Source organism: Vigna angularis, chromosome 3, assembly GCF_016808095.1.
Source record: "Vigna angularis cultivar LongXiaoDou No.4 chromosome 3, ASM1680809v1, whole genome shotgun sequence".
Classification (NCBI taxonomy): domain Eukaryota; kingdom Viridiplantae; phylum Streptophyta; class Magnoliopsida; order Fabales; family Fabaceae; genus Vigna; species Vigna angularis.
The window spans coordinates 33,254,302-33,273,799 of record NC_068972.1 but is presented as its reverse complement, the minus strand read 5'-3'; the positions used below and the strand labels follow the sequence as shown (position 1 = coordinate 33,273,799).

The 19,498-nt window shown below is 33.1% G+C and overlaps 2 protein-coding genes across 2 annotated transcripts; one reads left to right on the top strand and one right to left on the bottom strand.

The window, feature by feature from the left end:
• Positions 1-8,655: 8,655 nt before the first annotated feature.
• On the top strand, positions 8,656-9,553 carry LOC108325644 (germin-like protein subfamily 3 member 2). The gene has a single exon (XM_017558739.2). The coding sequence runs from the start codon at positions 8,718-8,720 to the stop codon at positions 9,393-9,395; it is 678 nt and encodes a 225-aa protein (XP_017414228.1). The 5' UTR covers positions 8,656-8,717; the 3' UTR covers positions 9,396-9,553.
• Positions 9,554-12,347: 2,794 nt separating this feature from the next.
• LOC108324160 (uncharacterized) lies at positions 12,348-16,325 on the bottom strand. The gene is made up of 5 exons (XM_017557011.2): positions 16,117-16,325; positions 15,078-15,340; positions 14,774-14,985; positions 14,368-14,632; positions 12,348-12,841 (listed from the first exon to the last, which is right to left on the bottom strand). The coding sequence occupies exons 1-5, from the start codon at positions 16,208-16,210 to the stop codon at positions 12,548-12,550; spliced, it is 1,128 nt and encodes a 375-aa protein (XP_017412500.1). The 5' UTR covers positions 16,211-16,325; the 3' UTR covers positions 12,348-12,547.
• Positions 16,326-19,498: the final 3,173 nt, after the last annotated feature.

Here is a 19,498-nt window from a genome sequence, read left to right as displayed (position 1 = left end):
GTCTATGGCTTGAAATTGTTGATGAGAGGGATTTACCGCTCGGCCGGGAGGGATTTACCTCTCGGTCTTTGTCTTCAAAATGTTGGCGAGAGGGATTTACCTCTCGGTCGAGAGGGATTTACCTTTCGATCTTTAACTTCAGCTTTCTAGCTGACGAGAGGGATTTACCGCTCGGTCGAGAGGGATTTACCACTCGGTCTTTGACTTCAAAATGTTGGCGAGAGGGATTTACCTCTCAGCCGAGAGGGATTTACCTCTCAGCCGAGAGGGATTTACCTCTCGGTCTTTGACTTCAGCGAGAGGAATTTACCTCTCGAAACCAAGAGGGATTTACCTCTTAGTCTTTGGCTTGAAATTTTGGACGAGAGGGATTTACCACTCAGCCGGGAGGGATTTACCTCTCGGTCTTTGTCTTCAAAATGTTGGCGAGAGGCATTTACCTCTCGACCGAGAGGGATTTACCTCTCGATCTTTAACTTCAGCTTTCTGGCTAACGAGACGGATTTACTGCTTGGCTGAGAGGGATTTACCTCACGGTCTTTGACTTCAAATTGTTGACGAGAGGGATTTACCTCTCGGCCGAGAGGGATTTACCTCTCCGTCTTTGACTTCAGCAAGAGGAATTTACCCCTCGACCGAGAGGGATTTACCTCTCGGTCTTTATCTTCAACGAGAGGAATTTACCTCTCGGCCGAGAGGGATTTACTTCTCGGTCTTTATCTTCAACTTTTTAGTTCGATGAGAGGGATTTACCTCTCGGTCTTCGTCATAAACTTTTTAGTTGACGAGAGGGATTTTCCTCTCGGCCGAGAGGGATTTACCTCTCGGTCTTTATCTTCAGCCTTCTGGTGGACGAGAGGGATTTACCTCCCGGTCTTCAACATCATCGAGAGGGATTTACCTCTCGGTCTTTGAGCTAGAAGTTCTTCCTAGTGAACGGGCTTTACCGTTCGACTTTGTGACTTTGACTTAGGAGTTCTTCCTAAGGAACGGGCTTTACCGTTCGGTTTTGCACTAGGAGTTCCTGGAGAACTTCCTAGCGAGAGGGCTTTTACCTCTTGGCGTTGTGATTTGCAAGATCCTATCACCTACACTAAAGAAATATAACAACTCGAATTTTACATGATGAGAAGAAAAGTAGCCTAACAAACCAATGCATTAATGTCACAATAGGTTGTCATAAGGCCGGTCGGTCAAGCAAATATAACTGTTCGGTCTTTTGTTGAATGTTTGACTGTCAACGATGAGGAATCTGTATTAAGATGTCTTGAATGAACTATGGGTGCTTTATGCTTTATGACCGAATGGGAGAGAGAGAGAGAGAGACCAAGGTCTGCTCGAGCTATACCCTAAGGGCATGCAAGGCCGTGCGATTGAAGCCGAATGATTGAATACCTGATGGCCCAATGGTCGAGCACCTGAACATTTGAGGCCATGGATGGCCGAGTGGTTGAGGCCAATGGTTGAAGACTTGTGAGGCCGAATACCTGTGATTGAATGGAAACTTTCCGGTTGGTAAGCCGAACAGTTTGCAGGGGTTAAATTTCGTTCTATTTCGACTGTTCGGGTTGGTGTTATTATGGCTTGCTTCATTGCAATTCTACCGGTTTGAGGCGGACCGCTCAGGAGTTACTCGTTCCGCCCTTATCGCCATAATCTCCTATGCATGCTTCGCTGCTCCTTCATGTTTCTCGTGGTCACCATTGGGTTTCTACAGCTTGCTCTCGGCCCCACGATGAGCACCAAAATGTTTTGGTAGGGATTTTGTGAGACCGAGACACTAACCTTTCTGACGTAACATTAATGTTTGAGTTGTGTGCTCCGCTTGTACGCTCCTAGTTTAGACCGCTCGGTTGCCTTCAGTATTGGCTGTTCGGTGGACTTCGGTCTTGACCGCTTGGTCGACTTCGTGGAAAAAGGGGAGAGGTACCTGCAAAAGGCATTCTGACGCTCAAGTTAGGAGCGGTTTTATGAACTGTTTATCACAATTAGAGATTTTCGGACATAAGTAATGCGTAGTCAAGTATGAGTTGAACGTGTGTTTACCTCAAACCTAAACCCTTATTTATAGAGTTTAAAGGAATCTGACCAATTAATTTACCTCTTAATGGTCATTAATATGAACCTTAACTGTTTAACGGTAGTCGTTGTCACATTTATTGTGCCTTAACTCTACTCAACTTTTGTCGAGACCGAACGGCTGAGAGGCTTTTTCTTGCATGTTGACCGTTCAGTTCCTTAGGGTCGTATGTCGTCCTAACCGATCGGTCGACTATGAGTCCATAGTAACAAATAAGGTTGATGAGACATGAAGAAGAACAACACACTGAATACTCTAATAAAGAAATCATTCTCTTAGTATAATTAATAGAACAATTATTCTATTTCTTAAAAATCATGTACATTTATCACAAATAGGAGAACTAATGTTGTTCACAAGGAATGAGTACACCAAAAGAGAAGATAAATCTAATTTTTTTTACTAAATTAATTTGAGTAAATTAAAATAAAAGAAACTTTACAATAGAAATAAAACAAAATAGAAAATGTGTAAGTTGAAACCGTTATCCTTATGTTATTTCATATTTGTTCATAAGGAATGAGTGGACAAAAAAGGAAGATAAATCTAAATTTTGTTTTTGATGAAATTAATTTGAGTAAATTAAAATAAAAGAAACTTTAGAATAAAAATAAAACAAAAATAGAAAAAGGTGTAAGTTGAAATAGTTGCCCTTATGTAATTTCATATTACATTATTTTATTTATTATGTAAATATTAGGTTTAATCATTTCGGAGGTCCCTATTTGTGTATAATCGTCTCAAATAGGTCATCATATTTTGTTTTGATCCAATTAGGTCCCTTTTTCTGTAAAATTAAATCAATTTTGACCTTGTCGTTAAATTTAGTGGACGGCGTTAAAATTTGTGTGTCTTGGCTGACTGTGCAAATTTTAATGACGTGGCAGAGTTATGCGGAATTTAACTACTTTAAATTTTGAACTCCATGGATTGACCAGCTAGCACCATTAGTAACCCCAGGCCACCGCCAACGTCGTCGTCGCACCACCCAAACTGCTCAGTCCTTGACACAGACCCGGCCACCACAATGCCTCACCCACCTAACGCCAACACAGCGCCGCCGCATCAACATCTTGTCGTCACTGCCTAACCGTCACTACCGTCCAGCAAACCCAAATCGCGTCACCCACGCTCATGGCCAGCCACCAGAAACCAGCCCCAAATCGCATCGCGATCTCCTCCATAACCAACCCAAAAACGCGAAGCTTCCTCCATTGACACACCATCATGAAGCTTCCTCCATCACCACCTGCAAATCAAATGCAAAGAAACCCAACAGAAAACTGCACCGCCAGTAGCCAGGTCAAAACCATCATCTCCCTCGTGCTTTCATCAACCTGAAAAGAGGGAACCACAATCGCGAAAAGTGAAAACAAAGACCCTAGCCTATCTTCGTTCTTGCGCCTCACCACCAACAACAATCCAAAACCTGTAAATAATTCCCAAAATCACAAAAACCGCAGTGCCTTCATCTTCCATTAACCAATGCTTTTGTCTGCTTGCGTAAAATCCCAAATCGAACTTGTAAGAAGCATCAACATCCAACGCGCCACCACGGGAGGAATTTTTAGTGCCTTCGTTCTCCTTCGCGTGGGCACGACACAAGTTCCTTTGCTTGATCTACAGAACCCTAATTTGGGAGAAAGGGGGCTGCTACGTGGCAATCCCTCATCGACTATGTCCATCTAGTCAAAGCTCGTCATTCCTGGTCATTTTAATCTTTTACTTTTTCATCTTTATATTACACGTAATAAGACCACGTCATTAAAAATTGCATAGTCAGCAAGCCAAGACACACAAATTTTAATGTCGTCCACTGAATTTAACGGCAAGGTCAAAATTGACTTAATTTTACAGAAAAAGAGATCTAATTGGGATAAAAAAAATACGATGACCTATTTGAGACTATTCTGCACAAATAATGACTCCAAAATAATTAAACCTAAATATTATAATGTCTTTTGTTTCGGTTTTCTCACCCTTCGCTTCTCTTCTCAATCTGGCTTCGGTTGTCTTGGAAAAGATTGACTTGGAAACTACAAAAAAAGGTACTCCAACACTAAAGTGTATGGAGTGTAATATAATAAGTTTTGAGATAGATGAAATGTATTAAGTGTAATAATAATGACTCATCTAAGTATTTATTCTTAACGAGAGAAAACAATTTATGGATTTTTGAACAAGACCCAATTGTCCTTGATATATATATATATATATATATATATATATATATATATATATATATATATATATATATATATATATATATATATATATATATATATATATATATATATATATATATATATATATATATATATATATATATATATATATATATATATATATATATATTTATATATATATATATATATATATATATTTATATATATATATATATATATATATATTTATTTATATATATATTTATTTATATATATATTTATTTATATTTATATTGAAATAAGTTTTTTTTATAATATTAAAGAATTCAAACTAACTGTTTCGTGAACCTTTAGGTGAATTTAGTAGAGTGTGAGCATAATCATCTTTATCACAAGCTTATTTTGTTATTCAAAATTCTGTCATATATTGCATTTTGAGGTCCTATAATTTTTAAATTACTGGTTTGTGTTAAACTATAACTTCCTTTAATCTTTTATTATTCACATGTTCATTTATTATAGTTATTTTACTATACTAATTTATATGTAAAAGATACTTAATATTTATTCAAAAAATAAAGTTTATTTTATTTTAAAATAAATAATTTAATAGCATTTTTTGACATTAGTATGTTGTTTCTATTAAAAAAAATTCACTACAAGCTTTTAACAATATTTTTGCCTTATTTAAAAAATAAAACTAAATTATTTTAATAATGATTTAACTATGTTACTTTTGATGGAATAAAAATTATTAAAAATATTTTAGAAACGTTTTATTACATTATCTTCCAATTGAAAAAAAATACTAAAAGTTTTTTTAAAATTTTTTATAATATTATTTTTCTATTGAAAAAATATTCCTAAAATTTTTTATCAATATTTTATAATGTTACGTTTTTATTAAAAAATGTTAATAAAAATTTTCAATAAATTGTTACATTCCAAATTTTCATACCATTTCCATTACACCTTTAATAATACAAATAGTTAGCTCAAAAAAACATGTAAAATACTATTACACATATTCATATATAACTTATAATAGCAAAATATATGTACAAGATCTTGTTATACTATGAGATGTTACACTAAACCAAAAGTATAATATGGTCTTTTTAAAAAAAAATGAAATCAAAACAAAACTTCTATCTATATGCTGCAGTTCCATCTCCTCCTAGCACTACTCACTAGAGACATCCTCCTCTACTCACACCATTAAAGTGATCATTGCAAAAGAGAAAACAAATACACACAAACAAACAAAGCTAGAAGAGTAAACTAAAGTAATAAAGGATCATTCATATAATTAATGTACAACAATTAACATATATACAAGTTATCTCAATCCATTCTAAGACATACAATCATGCATTCTAGACTTGACTGTCCAAACCAGTATTTATGTAAAATCTCGGGGGGTCGTGCACTTGTGGTGGTAATATCTGATCCACCTAGGTGTTATACCGAACTACCACTCACAAGGTTAGTCATTGTCAAGGTCACAAGAACCTTAAGGTCGCCCTTTTGACAAGGCTTCATGCTCCTCTCACCACATAACCATCATTCTAGTTGAGAAAAAATGGTTATTAAAGTGTTAGGATAACTTATAACATATAAACTCCCACATCAATACTCACACTACTAAAAATGTCACCATAAATCTCTCCACGAGATTCATGAAATTATGTCAAACACATATACCATGCACATAATCAATAACATATTCGTCATCATCACCATATCATACATGAATAATCATCATACATGTTCAGAGTCATATTATAAACCAATAATTGTTTTTAACATTCACATAATCACACACATTAAACACAAGATGTATAGGTAAACTTAGTAAAAAATCTGATATTTTCGCTCAGCTACTAAATCTACTTGCTCAGCTAATAGTACTTGGCAGTACACTTGCTCAACCACCAAATCTGTTCGCTCAGCAAATGCCCTCTTGCTCAACAACCAAATATGTCTGCTTAGCTAAAAGTGTCTGGAACCACACTTACTCAATGACCAAATCTACTCACTTAGTTAGAAAACCGTTGGAACTTATAAACTTAAAGTTCTTCCAAAAGTCGTTGAGCAAGTATATTCTCGTTTAGTGAATATCAAGTCTGTGAACTCTCTGATTTGACTTCATATAAGCTCGCCCAGCGAGTTTGCATAATTCTGCATAACAGAATTATGCAAATTTATGTCATTCCAACCTTACAAAACAATCTAACACTAATCCTAGATGCCCAAAATATCCAACCATTAGATTAAACACAAATCAATGACTCAAATCACCTCAGATATGCAATCTCAATCACACAATATACCAACATTTCAACATGCAATCACTAAAAATGATTCAAAGCTCTTAACTTAACTCAACATTCATATTTCATCTGCACAAACACCAATATTAACATTTCAACCAATTTCAAACAACTCAAACATATAACTCAGATTATCAATACACCATAAACTTAAAAATAAGGTAATGTAACTTTCCTTACCTAATAGATGACTAAACTGCTCTAGAAAGTCGAAAACAACTCAAAACGCACAAGAAGTTTTATCTACTCCTATGAACCATAGAAACATGATCAGGATACACTGTTAGGACCACTGATCATAGAAGACTCAAACTTCACATGCAAAACAAAAAGGACTAGCATGCAGGAAGATAAAACAGACCCAAAAAGAGGAGTAGAAAACCAACTTACTCTATTTAAGAAACTAATCGATTATACTTGAGGATCTGTGATGATGACTCAAGCGATCTTCGATCTTCAAACAAATGAACAGAAAATTCCTAAAGAGAAGTCATAAAACTCTAGAAAATTGATTTCTAGATAATTCATAACGAAACTATTTATATTAAAATAATTTAGTATTAAAATAATTGAGTTTCACTATTTTTAAATTCCTGTCACTTCTAAAATGTCGAATCTTTACATTTATAAACTTTTTTTATTATATATAAAATCTTAATAAAAGTGATTGGTAAAATAAAACATAAATTCAAAGTATTTTGCTCCTAAAAGTCAATTAGTTAGAGTTTTTTATTCTAACTTTTTTTTATTTACCTTAGTTTGAAGTGAATCATATCTTAATTATTTTTAACAATATTTAATCATGTGATTTTAATTGAAATTAAGTTATATTTTCAAATTTTTTGTATATGTTTTAATATATATAATTATTTTTAAAATAACCGTGTCGTCTTATATGTATAGGTGATAATATGTTGCTGACAAATAAACACGTCAGCAATGCGTGGAATGAAGTTCATCATTCTTCTTTGCCAACTTTTCTTCAAACATAAGCAAAGCAATGAGAACAACACCACACAATCAATGGATACATGGCACGAGCACATGAATTCAATGTTCTATTAATGCAGCTACACCTTAATCCCCTGGTGCTCCACGCAGGGTAACCCCTTTAAACAAAATACACATTCTCATTAATCATTCTAATCATGCTTATTGTCAGCGCCGCTTTATGCAACGCGTGGAATCGCATATCATTTAACCACTTTTCATTAAATTAAATTGAGAAGAACTCTATATTATAGTACACCAAATAATGTTTTTGTGATAAAATTTTCGATGGATATCATATGTAAGATCACAGTAAGCTACTGTGATTTGTTTATTATGAGTTCAGTTAAAATAGTTAATATATTTAAATTAATTTAATTTTTATGAATTAAAAATTTTGTAATAGGATCAATTTATCATACAATAACATTATAATATATAAATAGTAAATTTCCAATGATATAATTAAAAATAATAAAAATTATAAAAATATTAATAAAAAATAATAATAAGCTATTATTGATTAAACCACTTTCAATTCCATTATATTCATAACTTAGAAATATCATTTGCACTGAATTAAGTGAATATCACTTTCTATAAGAAAATTTTATTCATTAATTATATTACTAAGTTTGCCAAATTTAAATTTGGCTATTAATTAGTTTTAAAAAATGATTAATTTGTTCTTAAAGTTTTAAAAGTATCTAATTCTATTATTTAATTAACTTTGTAACAGTAAAAAAATCGTTTTTAAACATTAAATTTAAATACAAAAATAATATATATTTGAATTTAGTCGATCTATTAATTTTAACACTAAAAAAATGTTATTAAAGGTTAACTTTCAGTATATAAATATATGAAAGTCATATAATTTTAAAAATTGAATAACTCATTCGTGAATTTGAAAATATAAAGATAAAATAAACAAAGTATACCAACAAAAACATATTTCTTCCTAAAAGGGAGCACTAATTGCAGAATACGTGCCTAAGATCCAGTAATAAAGCTCTTGCATCTTATGCTACCATGTAATCATTCCAAGAGCGTCTTAATATACATTTCATTTCTATATAAGCCCCTTGAACTCAGTCTCTGTTCAACACAGAAAAGTCTTCAAAAAAGAGGCAAAAGAACAAGAGAAAAATGTCTGCAGAAAAGACCCTTTGGCTTTTGCTAGCGATTTTCTTGCTCAGTTTGGCCATAACCTTTGCCTCTGACCCTGATCCAGTTCAGGACTTCTGCATACCAAACCCAAGATTTGGTGCCATCAAAACAGCACATGCCATGCACTACATTCTCCCATGCAAGAACTCATCTGAGGCAACCACTGAAGACTTTGTCTTCTCTGGTTTAAGAGCCTCAAGGACATTCTCAGACACAGGCCTGGCGGTGGTTTCAGCAAGCCCTACCAATTTTCCCGGGCTGAACACTCTGGGCTTGTCTTTTGCACGTGCAGACATAGAAGTTGGGGGCATCAACCCACCACATTTTCACCCTAGAGCCACAGAGCTGGTTCATGTGGTGGAAGGAAAAGTGTACTCAGGTTTTGTTGATTCAAGCAATAGGGTGTTTGCTAGAGTACTTGAAAAAGGAGAGGTCATGGTGCTCCCTAAAGGTCTGGTGCACTTCATGATGAATGTTGGTGATGAACCTGCTACTTTGTTTGGATACTTCAACAGCCAAAACCCTGGTATTCAGAAGATACCATCTGCTGTGTTTGGTTCAGGGATTGATAAGGAGCTTCTGCAGAAGGCTTTTGGACTCAGTTCTAAGCAGATTGGGACCTTGAGGAAAAAGTTTGATCCCAAGACTGCAAGGTAGATAACTGCTAAACTTTGTCCATTTCCTTTTAAGGTTTTTACTCATATTTTCTTGCTTTTTTTCTTTCTTTGGAAGAGTTTTCAACCCCTTCTCCCACTTTTTGTGTTGTAGTATTATAACACTTTATAAGGTAAAGAATATGAAATGCAGCTTGGTCACACTTCCTTCTATTGAAACCCTCAAGCAGCAAATATTCCCTTTCTCTCTCCCCATAAAATTAATGACATAAAAATTAGTAAATAGAGTGTGTGTACAATTTAATAACAAATTATAATTCATAATAAATTTGTTGAAGTTATTATCATTTTATATTTAATATAACGAGTGCAAAAATACTACTTTTGATACTCTCTAACAGAAGTATACTCACTTTACTCCCTAATTTAATAATATAATAATATTAATTGAAATTTTAGATTAAAAATTAAAACAAATTTAATTAAGTATTATTAATTTGAATTGTAAAGTGGATATTTTTTATTGGATGAGTGTTCTTTAATAATAATAAATTATATAGTAATTAATGAATGTTTGTTTAATTTCATTAAGACACGAGCATAGTTTATATAACAGATTGACACAACTTCAATCGAAAATATTAAGAACAATGGTTTTATATAGAAATTTTTTTTATAAGAGAAATCCTCACATTTAGATTCTTCACCATATTATACTTTATTTAAGTCAATCACCAAAATAAATCTACGATTCATATCACTTATGGTCTTTCAAAGAGATATATGGAAAAAGTTCACTACTAATAAGACTTGTGTCATTCTATAAAGAATGGACACCAGTTCAATCCAATGAGTTTATGGATTTTCTATTTTACAAGGTGTTTAACTTTTCATATCTACCCAATATTAAACTTGAACTAACACTTAAATAAAATTGATCACTGAAGTAAATAAAATATTTGTAGTTAAAGAGGTTCTATCCTTTAATCTAATAACAATTATTTTAAGAGAATAAGTTTGTTGACTTTTATAATAAGAGCTATTATCATTATGAGTTTAATGTTATACTTAATATAATTTCTAATCCAATAATATTCTACACAAAAAAGAGAATATTTTTATGTAGGCAGAAAATGCTTTTAATTTATTCCATTAAATTTTGAATCTTGTGTCGATTGATGACAAGGAATAGAGCTGGCTAATGTGCAGCAAACTCTTTTTTTTACACCCAACAACTTCAAAAAGTTGTCATAGGCGTTTCTGAAAGAGATGATAGCAATCATAAGACTTTGCAAATTAAAAGAAAAAAAAGGGTTCAGCAAGCTAGTGAAAGACATTGACAACACTGCCAAAACAAGCACACGACATCATTAAGCTTCAAAATCTATAAATTAATGCGAAAGCCACCATTTTTCTATCCTTTTGTTGGGAAGTGGAGGACATGGTTTTGATTACAAAAGAGAAAAGTAAAAGCTGTATGCAACGTGAGACAAACAACAACACGCACAAATTATCAACTCCATTCATTTCTTTCGTAGATTACAATTTTACTTATGAATTCTTATGAGATTATGTTTCGCCATACACGTGACAAGGAAAAGGGTGCAAGGGATTGGAAACATTGGTGACAAGAATTTAGGTTGTTTTGGATGATAGGTGCTCAGTTTAGAGTTTTAGATGTTATCGTTTTCAAAAAAATTTCCTTAGGATATGTTTCATTTGAAGGGATGGATGAATTTCAGAAAAATTTAAGAAGCTTTTTTTTAAGGAATTTCGAAGTGAGTGAGTGGATTTAAATTTTTTTTTATGAAAGTTAACTTAAGAAATGACCGATGTAATAAATATAAAAATTGTTATAATTAATAGAAAATAAAAATTATCAAAATATGATGGTAAAAGTAATATAAAATCATATTTATTAATAATATATTTAATTATAAAAATTATTATAAAGTGGAAGAAGAAAAAGAAGTCAAAGTCATGAAAACCGAATCTTACTCATATTAGAATCGATTAACCATGTCTTTAGAATCGAATACTCCATGGTCATAATCGATTACATCAATTACAAGTTCTTCATTTCTCACATGAGGTGAAATCGATTCCACCTCTATCAGGAATCAGATATGCTTTCATCATCTTCTTCATCTTTAACTCCATCTTCTTTTTTCACTCATAATCACTTCAAATGTCATTATCACATATGGAGAAAACACTTTCCTCATCGATCGATTCAAATTCCTTAATGCGAACACCAACTTAATCTCAAATTTGTCTCTCCTAATCTGGTTCAACAATATCATCCATCCATGCGAACAGTGTTAGAGTTTAAAATAGTTTAATGTGTTATTCAAAAAGTTATATCATCAATCATATTTTTTAATTGGTTAAGTGTAAAATTATTTTATTCGATAAAGACACAAACATTCAAATATTATTTTAGTCTCTACCTTAATTTCTCTTTCTTTTCAAATTTACCTGTTGGTATTATATAGTAATACGTAATATATATATTTTTCCTTTCAAATTACTCAATTTGTACTTTTCTGGATTAATCAATCCGAAAAAGAAAGATGGATGTTTATGTAGTGGTCTGGAAAGCTTTTTCTAGAAAGTTTATAAGTATCACTTTCAAGATAGTTATTGTAAAAATCAATCAACTTAGTGAATAATTGACACTATAAAACAGAGTTTTGCAATCTATACATTCTATTTTCATATATTATACACCAAATACTACAATGGCAGAAGCTAAAGTGGTCCAACTTTTAAGACAAACGCATCCAACCATAAAGACAATAACTTAGCAGAGAAAGATTTGTAAGTAGCAATATTTAGAATATAGCAGTTTGGACCTAATTATCAATCATGACCATCATCATAGTATTCATCTCATCAAAAAAGAATTTTGCCAAAAGAAAAACTGCTCAACGTTCATGTTTCCATTGTGTCAGCTTGAGAATAACTTAGTGAGGCTTTAGAGAAATAAACCAGCTTCTGTAAAACAACTTCCCACATAAAAGAACAAGGTTCATACAATTATTAAGTAACCGGATCTCTCCTTACCATTAAGTGCACTCAATGTTCGTCAAAGTTGATCATACATAATTCTTTTCAACAGTTTGAATTCACCAAAACTGAGATGTCAAATGCCAAAACTGATCTGAGATAGACAGTGATCAATATAGAAGAAGCCTACTTCGTACGTAAAAGATTCTTAATGATAATGTCACTCATACCATCAGCTAAAGGAAACAAATGACCAGAACCTGGAAGCTCGTGATAGATAATCCATGGAAGCTTCTGCGCTATGTATTGTTGCAGAGTAACTGGAACCATTACATCATCATCTCCTTGCCAAATATGAACAGAAGCTTCACTATTTGGAAATGGATTTTCAAGATGAAGGGGACTGTATTCCCAGTTACCGAATCCGATGTTTAAGTCACGGTGGAGGCTTTCATATTCGCCTTGTTGTCTTATCTGTGCCTATGGAAGCAACACAATAACAATTTATAAATTTCTATCACGAATTGAAGTAAGAAACAGAAATTACACAGTAGAACATGCTCAGTTAAAATGAGGCTAATCAAATTCAATGGCTCAAGTAATCAACCACTTTTCAAATGAACCAAATTCCAGAATAAGTTCTTATGAGTGGATGAAATTTGAAAGATTTCCACAAGCGTTACTTATAGAAGTGAAAATTTGCTTTACCATATATGTATGACTGTGAAATTAAATATCAAAACAAAAGGACATGCTAACGAAGCATTATCAAGTCACAGTTTACACAAGTAACGACTTGTCTTGGATCAACAATATCATACAAAGTAAACGGCTTTCCACAGTGTGCTGGATAAACTACATAGATCGAATGATGTCACTGTGCAGTGCTTTTACAAGGAAACAACAGAGTTGTAGAATTTCCACATCTCATAATTACAACGGAGCATTCAAAATTCACTGTTACTCTGATCCATCACAAACTACGAGACAACACTTTAAAACATATTATACATGAAAACAATGGGTAACTTATCCATGGATGCAGGGAGAAAAGTAACAAATGAAAATTAATAACATGAAGATTGATTTAACTGCTATGCCAAGTTAAACAGGTCACAGTGGCAACGTGCTCTAACAATTGCCTGTTGCACCAAAGGAGCAATGCACCAAAGCCTTGAGCAACAAAATTTTTTTTTCTTCTCTTATAACAAATTGTTTCAGAATATTTCTCATGCAAACCATGTACTATACTTTAAATTGGAAGATGTATCATGTAAACAGATATATATCAAGTTTTAATCAGTGATTTTATTATTCTGTGTTATTCGTGGATAAAGCCTAAGTTTTTCCATCATGTATCAATGTTATTTGATTGATTATTACAAAATGTGTCAAACTATAGTTAATAATTATACAAGGTTAACACTTGAATAGCTATATATTCTATATATGTCAAACAGCACAATAGAAACAAAAAAAAAGTTTATAAAACTTTAGCAGTGAATTTTCAGGCATTTTTCCCACAATTTTCCATTCATGAATAGCATGACCTAAACCAAATACTTGTGTTATGAAACATGGTATTGTTTAGAATTCTAATGCTTGCCTAAATGTTGTCTATTCCAGATTGATACCAACATAATGTATCAATGATCATAGTTTAAATACTCCTGTCCTGTCTATATTTTCGTCTAATATCTCTCTTAATATCTGTAACCAAAGACAAACCTGTTGTCCCTATTGATTACAAGAGCCATGAAACTACTTTTAACAGTATAACATCAAGAACAAATACACGGAGTATGAGTACAGAGAATTCAGAAAAATCAGGTGGTGAGAATTGTATACGACCAGCTTAAAATAATGCAAAAATTCACATGAAAAATTAAACAATTAGAAAAACTTAATAAACAATTTCTGTTGGAACTTGGAATTCAACATCCCAAAGTGAACTGCATTCAGCAAAAAACCACAATTTTGTAATCACCTAAATGCTGGATACTTACTCGATAACTTTTTCTACTGGGCATCTTAGCCAGAATTTCCTTGTCTTCACGAGAAAAGATATGTGGATTCCCAGAAATTACACTAGATCCAGGGAACCATTGTTGAGTGTTCCACCAGTAAGTTAGCCACGGCACGTAGTGAGCAACCCGAAGGGCCCATTGGTCTTGTATGTTCTGTTGGCCATAGGCTTCAGTAGTTAAGTTTGCAGGAAGACCAGGCCACCAGTAGTTGACAACTGGGGCAACGAGTCCCACGCCTGCCAACCTGTCAGCATTAAAAAATTACTTTTGCAAGCATACGTGAATATAACAAAACAGCTAATAATGCAAAAAGAAATATTATTAGTGAAATGTTTTTAGAAGAACTTGTGCTTCCAAAACTAAAAACATCCTGAATAAGTCATACCTGTGAGGTATGTATTTGAGGCAGTTCCAAACAATTTGTCCACCCATAGAGAAACCCACCACATAGAATTTGGACCCCAACACCAGCTGATCTGCAAGCTCTTCTATATCTAAAGCAATGCTTTTTAATGTACGTTTTGGATCATGATCACTTTCCCCATAACCAGGTCTGTCAAAAGAGAGAATGTAGATCCCCATCTCCTCAACAATACCCTGGAAAAATCCATCTTAAATATAATAGTACAAACAACAACATATATTAGAGAATGGTACGAAAGCGAGAGAGATGTAATATCAATAATTACAGGCGATAAGGCTTCGGCAAGCACGGCATCATGCCTGCAATTATCAAAACCATGGACATAGATGATTTTGTACATGGCTGCATCTTTTGAAACACCATACTCTTTGTATGCCAAATGCCTTCCATCTCTTAATTTGATTCTTGGTGCTGTTATAGGCGGTCCATCAGGGGTGCCACATATCTTGGGTGGGGGAGGTTGAATAACCTTATAAGCCCATGCTAGAAACCCGATAAAGAACACTGCTAGTGCTGTTCCAAGAATTCCTGATAGATTGAGATGCCAAATTGAAAGAGCAGAAAAATACAAGTTAAAACAAAAAAGATTAAAAAACAATTTGCACTCAACAAGTCAAGCATAAGAATGCCAAAATACAATTTATTAATTACCCTATGCTCCAATACGTATAAATCTCTAAGCCAACAAGGGTTGATTCAGTTGGCAATGATAAAAGCAAGTTACTGACAAATGCTTAGGTTAGAGTACTCCAACCATTAATCCCCTCAACTTCAGCTTACTAATAAATTAGTCTCTTACGAAAGAATAGGAATGAGCAGAATAAAAAGTGACCAACTCCATTGATAACTAACAAGAATCTAACCACAATACATAGTCGTTGTAAGGATTTATTTACTGCAACAATTACCAATTTACCATGTACGTACGGTACAATTGATCTTTTATAATAGATATTTTCGAGGTTATATCTAGAAATGTTTTAGATTGGTTAATCCTGCAACAGGTTTAATACTGACAGTACATTAAAAATTAAGTAACTAATAATTCCCCAGGTGCAATGCAAGAATAACTATTAAGTTGAAATATAATGAAGGGTTCAATTTAGGTGTCCAAACAAATTAATCCACATCATCTATACCTTAAAAAACCAGAATTCTTCACCCCAATTAAAACAAAACGCTGGGAAAGGCTTAACATCCTCAGGTCTAACAAGAGATGCAGCACGACCCATATAATTTTTATAACTTGAAATACGATAGAAATGAAAGTGTGATGAAGAATGAAAGGAATTGCGAAAAGTTACCTGATGGGAGTTGTGAGGAATTGGATTTCTTTGCTCTCCTGGTGTGAGCTCGAGCTGATGCAGCAGAAATTTTTCTGTTCACTCCGGTGGCCATTTGAGAGATGAAATACCCACGAACACTAGGGAAAATTTCAACTTGAATGATTAAAGTACAGTGCAGAGATCTAATATGACCTACAAGTAAGGAAGGTTAGAAAGCTAGATTAGACTTTTAAGACAGGCGATATTATTAATATAAGGTGTAAATATGTTTGCTCATCAAATAAACTGTCTTTTTTTTTTCTTTCTAAGAGAAATAATAATAATGTTGTAATTTTCTTTCCATATATACTCTTTCAAGACCAGATCAAAACACTTATTTTTTATAAGTTAAAGGTTTAATATTCTAATTCGTCTCATCGTTGTTAAATTAATCTGATTTCTGTTTTATTATTTTTAAAAACTTCAATTAGATTTTTTTTAACGGATAAATGTAGTTAACTTGACAATTATTGGAGAAACATACTAAATTATCAAGTAGTAAATATATTAAAGTACAACTAGTCACGTAAACCTGTTATATAATTATTTAATTAAATAGAGAATAGTATAAAAAAATAATAATTGAATTTGAAATTAGGGAAAGATAATAATTAGAAAGATTTTAATAAAAATATGCATATGATTTAAAAGTAAAAGATATCAGAGCTCGACTTGAGTGTAATTTCTTCAAAAAAATTTTCTGACATAGGACAAAATGTATTTAATATCACGCAGATATCACATTGCATTTTATATTTACACAGCACACTTTTTTGTTTAAGATCAGAATTCGGTTGGTGACAAACTGAATTCTAAGTTATATATATATATATATATATATCATAATTATAATATATATATTTTATATTTTAAATATTTTAATAATCTTAAATTAGAATTTTATATTTTAATTTTTTTTATTAGAACTTTTATTTTTTAAGTATTTATAGCAAAACATCTAAATAACCTTTTTATTCAACAATTCAATGGCATAATATTTCATTGATGCAGTAAACACTACCATGACCATTAAACTCATTCATTCATCTAAAACAATAACTTGAAAGTAAACTCATTTAGGAAGCTTAGAAAAACCTTTTTTAAGAAATTAACTGCATCTTGTACAGTAGTCTAAAAATTATGGGTTTACTGACATTTGAAAGCTCTTTGAGTCTAGATTCCAACAAAACAAGAATCAACTCATTTGGAGTTCGGTCCAACAAATGTGAGAGTTGGCAGAAATATATAAAGGGTTAACTTTAACGAATAAACTACACCTACTCAAATGTCCAAAAATTACAAATTAGTAGTCATTGGAAAGCTTTTGGAGTCTAGTTTCTAATAAAAAAGAATCACATCATTTGGAGGTGTGTGGAAAACGTTATCATTAAAATAGCCAGCAAAGGTCAAAGTTGACAACATGTTATCTCACTCAAATTGCCTTTGACTACTTATGTGCCCACAATTGGATCCTGCAGCACAAATTTTTGTACAAAACCAGATTTTTGTTCGTGTAATCGTTTACAAGGGTCGTGTAAACGATTACACGAATAAAAATCTAGTTTATAGTACAAAAACTTGTGCTGCAAGATCCAGTTGTGGGCACATAAGTAGCCAAAGAGATTTTTCATTATTTTTTCATATTTCTTCAATCGATGAGAGTTATTTTTAATGTTTAAGTGTATGTAGAGCTTCAAAGTTGTGCATTGTAACAACATTATATGTTATATTTCTTAATTAATAAAATGAAAAATTTTCCTTTGACACTCCGAAAAATGAAAATTTTGGTTTATTTTAGGTCAATTTTTCCATTTTTTTGACCTAAGAGATCATAATTAACTTCAATAGAGGACGAAGTGATTGAAATTAGTGAATGAAACATTTTCTTTAATTTTAACTCAAATTGTCTTGCATAACAATGTTTGAAACACAACTGACATTATGACTACATCGAACATTAAAAGTAGTAATTAACTAATCATTCCCCATAATGGTGTCCAAGTCCACAACGTGGTCGCCGCCTGTTCCTAGTTGGATTTATCCTTCCCTGTGGAGGTCTAGGTGGTTCTTTCTGTGGAGATTGTGCTTCAATATGTTCTTCACGTTCATCTCCTCTATAAGCAGTAGAGAAAGTACCTATTTGTTATGGCTTTCAACAAAATAAAACGAGTTATCATAATGTCCCCCAACAGTGTGGGCCAAAGGTGGAGTAGGGGCATAAGATCCAAATAAGCTTGGCATGCCTAGATCAGAGAACGATGAAATGGAATGCCTTCTTGCATGCATACTTGCCTCTGCATGAGGAGTGTTTTCATGGTCCCTACTTTTATGGTATTCAGGAGAATGAAGATGTGTCGATGTCGAGGCACATTGCATCCTAGGGTCATTCAACATTTGTGGACTGGACAAAAACAAAATTGCATTCTCAAAATACCAAGACATGTACTCGCTTATGTGGACAAGTGTCCCTAGAATTGGAATTCCCGTCAATGTTAGGTCACGCCTGTTGGTCCATATGTTTATCCATTGGGCATGTTTAGTAACCCAATTCTCATCTTGTTTTCCCCTCATATTAACTTTATTGAGGTCATTAAGATTGTTTGGTAATTCAGGAACATGTTGTAATAAGCGAAATTGTAACTTGACCCGGTCTGACTAGTGCCATTCAACAATTGCGAAACAAATTAAAGTTGTGCATGATGTCCACAATGCCTGGTCTCTGTAAGCTTGGGCAGGAATAATTAACTATAATCCCTCATACGGAGCCCATGTAAACTGCGTCAACGGACCATTACTGTCTGATTCATTTTTTTATCAAAAAAGATTTGAATGGAAATATAATGTTAACTGATTATGTTCTATATGGTCTAGCCTTGATCGGTTTCCGATTAAATCATTGTGGGGGACAATTCAAAAGGTCAAAACACGACCTCCGCTCCATTGACATACAAGTGGGAAACTAAATTATAGTCACAAAATTGGTGCAATAAAGGGCATACGAAACCATGCCCACGATTGTAACAACGATGCACAACCACACATGGTCTTTGAATGTCGATTTGTTGCTCTACACATCTCCCTGTACAACACAGCTAAACAAGCAGATCCCTAACTATATCGTCGAGTTCTACGAAGATTACTTAAGAAATTCAAGTACATTAAGTGTACTTTATTACTTGTTTTATCAGGCATAAGAACCCCTCTAATTAGTCCTAATATATATGTCCTTGCATGGGCATGTATTTCATCTAGGCTTGAGTGTTCATGTACATGCAACATATTTTCCTACAACCACTTTAGCTTCACCGTAGATCCAACAAGGGACTCCCCTTTAATCAGTGTAATCCCTAACAACGTATCA

Bases quoted from the DNA above. Each gene is read 5' to 3' on its own strand.
- LOC108325644 (XM_017558739.2), top strand. From the start codon at position 8,718: ATGTCTGCAGAAAAGACCCTTTGGCTTTTGCTAGCGATTTTCTTGCTC.
- LOC108324160 (XM_017557011.2), bottom strand. From the start codon at position 16,210: ATGGCCACCGGAGTGAACAGAAAAATTTCTGCTGCATCAGCTCGAGCT. The intron at 15,341-16,116 runs GTAACTTTTCGC...TCAATCTATCAG, and splicing joins TTCCTCACAACTCCCATCAG to GAATTCTTGGAACAGCACTA. The intron at 14,986-15,077 runs GTAATTATTGAT...GGATTTTTCCAG, and splicing joins TTGCCGAAGCCTTATCGCCT to GGTATTGTTGAGGAGATGGG.